General features: G+C 29.3%; 1 protein-coding gene across 1 annotated transcript in view; it reads left to right on the top strand.

Annotated features, from left to right (window-relative positions):
- The window catches only part of LOC107440440 (obscurin), a 285,805-nt gene that overhangs the window by 30,295 nt on the left and 248,165 nt on the right, over positions 1-7,345 (top strand). Inside the window, exon 3 of the mRNA XM_071185809.1 lies at positions 6,690-6,884. Coding sequence (XP_071041910.1) covers positions 6,690-6,884 — 195 coding nt within the window. The remainder of the gene's footprint in view (positions 1-6,689; positions 6,885-7,345) is intronic.

Here is a 7,345-nt window from a genome sequence, read left to right as displayed (position 1 = left end):
AATAAATTTTAATAAAAATAGTGGTGGATAAAAATCTACTAAATTGAATTTATTAAATATAAGAATCACAATTCTTTTATACGTCAAATTGACGTGTGTCCGTAGAGATAGGTATATAAGAAAAGTCCGTAAACCTAGTGTTAAGTTTTCCTACTGAGGCTCATTTTTGGTACAGAAAAGGCAATTATGGTAACAAAATGGAGACAAACCATATATTATTATTACAATTGTAACCATCACGATACGTTATTTTTATATATTTGCTAAACTAAATGAAAACCCTGTAATGCGACCCAAAATTGTCGTTTCCGATTTTGATGGTGATCGACTCGGTGGGGCTCTTAACTGATTATGGTGCTGACATAAAATATTTAAAGTATTAAATGGTGGTCATATCTCTAGGGTGGTCATAAGAAACGAAAGTTACACAGACTTTTAACCAATAGTCAAAAAATTAATTTTTGCTGGAAGAATTATCAAAAAGCCCTTGCATCTTTGGATCTATTCATATTACAATGAAGTTTTAATTACAAAATAATAAATTAAAAACAATTTCTATAAAATGAATCTAGATTTGTGATTATATAACCAACAGTTCGAATTCTTTAGCGAAAAATGAGCAATTTTTTAGTGGGTGCCATAAATGACTCGATGAAATTTTTTCCCCACCATGTTAATAAAACCACTTTAATGTTTCAAAGGATAGTGTTCTACTGGAATCAGTCTGACCAAGGGAAGTTTCCGGATTTTTTCCCTCACTGTTTAATTATAAGTGGATTAATTTTGTTCAAGTATTTTTTTTTAACTCAATGAAGTTGTTTCAATATTTGTCTCAACTACTTTGTCTTTTTAGTTGTAGTCCAAGGAAAGAGCTCAATCCCTAGATGCTTTTTTCAAATTTGGCTGCATATGATCGATTCTCGTTTTCTCTAAACTATGTCAAATGTCGAGAAGAGCATTTTATTTTATTCTATAAATTTCAATTAATTAATGATTCATGTAAGGAGTTATATTAAAGCCTTCATTTCTCTAAAATATGCATTAAATAAGCTTGTCTTGTAAAGCTAACTACAGATTCCTGAACCAGAGAAACTACCCCCCTTTTTGGTTTTGTTTCCTGTTCTTGATTACCTTCTTACTTTTGCATCAGACATTTTTTGCAGCAATAACAATTATATCATAATCTGAGTAAGCTCCATATTAATCATAATAATTCAAAATGAAACATTATCCTCGCATTTATTAAATGGAAATATAAAACAGAATAAACAATAAAAAGTATTGCATTCATAACTATAGACTGAAGAGGTGGCTGTCTTTCAAATAAAAAAAATTGCATCTTTTCAAACTTGTTAAACAGTAGTAGTGCGAAAAATAACTTTAAATCAAATTTATAAACAAAGAACCATACATTAAAATATAAACTTGGCTACCACTAGAAGAAATTTTCCTATAAAGAGTTGAAAGTTGGCAGTCTTGCATCGTACAATATCATGTAATTTTGTTTTCCGATTAGCAATGTCATGTATCTCTGTGGTTAAAATTATTTTAACCCGTTTTGTCCCGAATTTATTTATTGAAATGATACAAAAAGTGGTTTTATGGAAAAAGTGGTATAATATATTATCGAAATTAATTGTTTTTCTACTGTTAGGACATTCAAAAAGTCATTGATAGATCAAAAAGTACTTGCTCCTTATAATTCTAGATCTAATAAAAAATAACTAAATCATTGTGGTATCTGAGAATCTTTTAATTCACCCAGATAAATGAAAATGCTGAAAAAAGTTTCTCAACACAATGAATGTCTTTGAAAAAAGGAACTGTCCTATATATATGACGCTGGGCGTTAACCGGTTAAATTAAATCTATAAATCCCAGAATGAAAAAAAAGGAAATATACGATTTGAAATAAGTTAAAAAAATTAAATATAAATAATTCGGAATCTTTGATAGAATCGGCAGCCTTTTAAACCTGATTAAAATCTACAAATAATACTGATAAATATTATCATTATTTTCTTTCATTATCGATTACTTCAGATGTACTATGTTAAAATAAATCATGATAAATATATATAAGTCTATTAAACTTGATATATGAGCGTTTAGTGAAAGATTTAAATTTGTAAAACTGACAAATCACGATAAATAAAGAATTGATAGATCGAATTTTAAGTCTTTTCAAAACACTTTTTAATTAGTGAAGATTTGCCCTTCTCTGCTCTTAAAACTCATACTTGCTAAATTTTTTTAAGTGATAGTGATATCAAAATTGAAAAGGCAGTTTAAATTTTTTAAAGTTTAGGCAGTACTTGTAAACACCATATTCGGAACTGGATGCTGGATATCGGGGTTATCTCGGCGTTTGGCGCTAAGCGCCACTAACCGATTCTGTTTTGTCGTATTCTAGGACAGGGGTGGTGAACCTTCATGCACCAACCTGCCATTTTTTCTAAAATATATTTCAATGAGGTCATAGACGTGCCGACAAATAGTTTTGACTTCGTAATTATTGGGTAAATAATAATACTAAATTTTATCAACACAAAACTCTATTTACAACGAAAAAATGCAATTCTCAACTTTTACAATGTCCCAGTTATACGCGTAATTCAACTTTAAGTAACCTCAGTGTGACTTCTGTTGTTTCAGATTAAATGACAAATAACTTATATTAGGGTTATAAGATGTTAGTTTAAGCAGAACTGTTAATTTCTTTGCTAGTTATTTATTGCTCGCTTGTTTTTTTTTGTGGTTATTAATTGCTTTTTTGGCATTAATTGTTCTTTTTTTGTGAATTTTAATTGAATTGTTAATATAAGTAAACTTTGTAATCGGTGGCGCGCCCAAAATATTGTGTCACGTGCCATAAGTGGCACGCGGGCCACTGGTTCGCCATCCTTGTTCTAGGAGGTCCTAAATATCTCTGAAGTTGTAACAACAAATCAAGTCCTTAAAGAAGCAAATGTTTAGTTTTGAAGTGAAAATCATCTTTGGGATGGGGAGCTCCCCGTGAGTAGAAGACTTGAGTTTACCATATTCGGAACAACGCTGAAAGTTAATATATATCAAGACGGTAAAGAGTAAAAACTGGTACCAAATAAGTTTCATTTTTCGCTTTTTTTTGTGAATAATAAAGTATCCATAACTACCCAATTTTTTTTAACGGACGCAATTTAGATATTGAATTGCTTCTTCCCCAAGAATAAATTAATAGTAATGAATTGTTTATTGTTAAGAATAGATTTACTCCTCCCGAAAATTATCTATTATTGAAATTGTTTTACTACCAGTGTTCTCTTTTCTCCGTTACATCAGAACTACAAGCTAACTGCAAAATATTTATAGAGTGGTGGACAATTAAAAACTATAGCTTTCAGAATTTTAGGTAATTTTGCCATTTTATAAGCTTCTCCCCGCGGGAATTAGGAATAAAGGGGATTTTCCTATGAACTTTTGAATCATTTACATGTAGTGGTGCAGAAAAAAAAGACTTTAAATAAAATTTACAAAACAAGGTATCATACATAAATTTGGTAATCATTCGAAGAAATTCCCCCCAAAATGTATAAAGTTGGCAACCCTGCATCGTACTATATCATGTAATTGTATATAACGCTTAACTTATTCACATGTATCAATGGTTAAAATTATTCAAAATTAAATTTTTAAATTCCAGAATACAATAAAAAAAGCATAAGTTTCACGGTCACTTTAAAAATTAAATTAAAATTTCTGGAAGAATCGATAGTTTTTTCAAACTTGAGTAAAATCTACAATCCATAAAATTCTGATAGATTGTCATTATTTTCTTCATTATCGATTCTTATATAGATTAATTATATCAACTACTATTTTTTTCTTTATAGATTACTATCTCAATAAATCTCATGATAAATATACATAAGTCTGTAAACTTATTTGATTAATGAACGTTCAGTGAAAGGTTGAAATTTGAAAGAATTACAGATCATTGCAAATTAAGGATTTATTGATCTAATTATAAATCTTTTCAAATCTCTTGTTTCAAATAAATATACATAAGTCTGTAAACTTATTTGATTGTTCAGTGAAAGGTTGAAATTTGAAAGAATTACAGATCATTACAAATTAAGGATTTATTGATGTAATTATAAATCTTTTCAAATCCCTTATTTCAAATGTTTTAATTAACGAAAGTTTTGATGCTGATTGCTCGCAATGCTTTGTACTTTAAGTCGTAGGAAATTTGATGTATGAAAAATAGAAATTGATAATGATTCACTTGGTAAACACACATGCATACTTCGTTCAAGGGACAGCTAATAGTCTAAATATAGCGTGAACCGTATCAGGCGTCGCGTTCTCTGCGAGTCTCTTCTTTCTTTGCTAACACAGAGACTTGCCAGTAATTTTTTAGGTAATTTTTTTTTTGTCGAATGGCATCGCGAGTCAAGCTTTATTTAGCATAGCGATCTCAAAACGGTTTCTCCCGATCATTCTGACTACCTGGCGCTTAGGTGTAATGGGATTTCAACTGTCTGGAATTTTCAGAACAAGACTACAACGTGTTTAGAAATGACGTAGTTGAATAATTATTTAAATGTAATTATTTCTTAAAATAAATGGCACTTAAACTCCTGGCACAGTTTTGAAAGAAATTCTGAAGTACGTAAATTGCACACTTGACACAAAAACATGACATGCTCGAGAAATGTATTATTTAAAATTTTTTTTTAATCCAAGTGATGTCAAAATCTGAAATTGGGAGAATCAAAAACATAAAAGAAGATAACTAAATCTTGAATTAAATAAAAAAAAGTTCAGAACTATTTAGATAAGTATTATTTTTTTAAAATATATTTTTAGGTTTGTCAATTTTGAATAAATGGGAATACCAAATGATATTTTTTTTAAATTTTAAAATACAATTATAACAAATATTTAATGTAAACTTTTTATTGGAATTTCGTTACATTAAGAAAATTGGCAGCCTTTTTACAAATCATAGATAGATAATATTCTTCTCATGAAAAAATAAAATTAAAACAAATTAACTTATTTAAGTTGTTTTTAATGAAACAAGACTACCTTTCAGTACACCTAGTTCACCTTTTATTAATTCAAGATTGCTTAATTACTTAACATTGGTTAGTTACCTTTATTACTTAAAAATTGCTTAATTTGCAAGTGTAATAAACACTAAACTTTTTACGTGGAAGAATAAAAATTCATTGAGACCCTAATGCCTTTGCAATTAAAGAATTTAATGAAACAAGACTACCTTTCAGTACGCCTATTTTTATCCTTTATTACTAACCAAGTTGAAAATTGACACCTATTCTAATGCAATTAAATTATGCGACAAATAAATATGTTTCAATCGCTTAATCCATTTAAGACTACTGCTGTGAAAATGCAACTTTCAGTTTTGTCGTAAACATCACAGTTTTGGAAAGCCGGTAAGACATATGTTTAGACTCATATAAAATTCTCTAGCGTTGGCTATCACTTTAGTTTTAAAATAGAAGAATGCCATTTTATGAAATACAGAACAATGAACTTCAATATTAAAATGATAGAAAAAAACATCCGGGTAGAGTTTAGCTGTAAATCCTGAACCTTAGTAACGAAGAAATACCAAACAAGGGTTAATCTACTAATGAATTCCATACCTGCCAACTTTTTATCCTTTCCATTATCATTTTTCCCAGTGGTGCTAAAATGGAATTAAAACTTCAATTTTAAGCAAACAAACACGTTGTATTTGAGAAAACTTAATTTAACAACCATGATAGTAACGCATATTAATATATGTGCTTAATTTTTGTAAGAATAGTGGTGATCAAAATCATTTAAAAATTAAGTTTATAAAAGGAAAAATAGTATATGTTTACTACCACTTTAAATATAAAAATAAAATCTTCCGGAAAATCCGGAAGAGTTGGCAGGTCTGAATTACACATTCTAGCCAGGATTTGTCCTTGTTAATCTGGTTAATATAAATAATAGATTAAAAAATATACGAGTAGATTATGAAATTTATTAGCTTAAAGACCATTTTCCAGTATTTCTTGCATGAACATTTTCCTGAATACATTGTTAGTGTGATATTAATAGTCCCTCTCGCAAAAAAATCGCAGTAAGCACAATTTATGAAAAACACATGCTAGTTTTAGAAAATATATACTAATTTCGATAGCTATGATAAAAAATAATGAATAAAATAAAAATAATTAAACATTTGATCCAAGAGTAATAGTTTTGTTATAAGCTGAAGTTTTAAATACAAATGGTAATTAAATGGTATGGTTATTGTATACAGAATGTATTATACATGTGTATATTTTAATAAGGTAATAGAGTGTCTATCAGATACTACAGATGCTTTCTGAATACTTTGCGCAGATTACATTTTGAGAAAGATCGGTTCAGCATTGAACCACAATATCGTTGTACAATTGCAACGTTGCAAAATTGAACAATAACATCGTTCAAGTTTAGTACAACCTAAATAAGCTGTTAAATTAAACCGTGTTTCATTTCATGTACGACAGGAGTAATCAAGTTTAAGAAACACAATATTCTGGTTCAATTTTGCACCACATTGAAATTACAGGAAAATTGCATGATATTATGGTTCAGTATGCTCGGAAATGTTAACAGGTTATCCTACATCAACATAGTTATATCTGTTATATTTTCAGAGATGTCCGTCGAAGAATCCTATAGCAAGACGAGCATCTCTTCCAGCTCTGTTAGCAGCAAAATGGAATCTTCGATTAAAAGCAGCAGCATCACCTCATCTTCGATCGGTGGAACCGACTCCGGAATATCTTCGCTGGTTAGCAAGATTGATTCTGATTTAGCTATCATGGACGACGCACGAGACAGTTTATCAGGTACTTTTATTAATGTGTTGAAAGTTATTAAATACATTTTTTTAATGAAATCATGGGAAACAGGAATCAAATCAGAGCTCTAGGCAACCTTAGGTCAAAGCCTTTAATAAATTCGGTATAAGAACAATAACAGCATTTGGAAATTATGAGATTTGTGTTCATCAATGGCTTATACAAATCACAATATACTATAATAATAATAGATTTAGATTACATTACATAACTTAGAAATATCTTCACTGATTTGGTAACTTCATTGATTATCTTCACTGCAAGATTGATTTTGATTTAGCTATTATGGACAACGCACGAGACACTTCATCAGGTACTTTTATTAATGTGCTGAAAGTTATTAAATTAAAGAAATCTTTTTTTTATGAAACTATGGGAAATATAAATCAAATCAGAGCTCTGAGAAACCTTAGGTCAAAGCCTTTAATAAATTCGGTGTAAGAACAATA

This window comes from Parasteatoda tepidariorum, chromosome 9 (assembly GCF_043381705.1).
Source record: "Parasteatoda tepidariorum isolate YZ-2023 chromosome 9, CAS_Ptep_4.0, whole genome shotgun sequence".
Lineage (NCBI taxonomy): Eukaryota > Metazoa > Arthropoda > Arachnida > Araneae > Theridiidae > Parasteatoda > Parasteatoda tepidariorum.
This window is presented reverse-complemented; position numbering and strand designations above follow the sequence as displayed.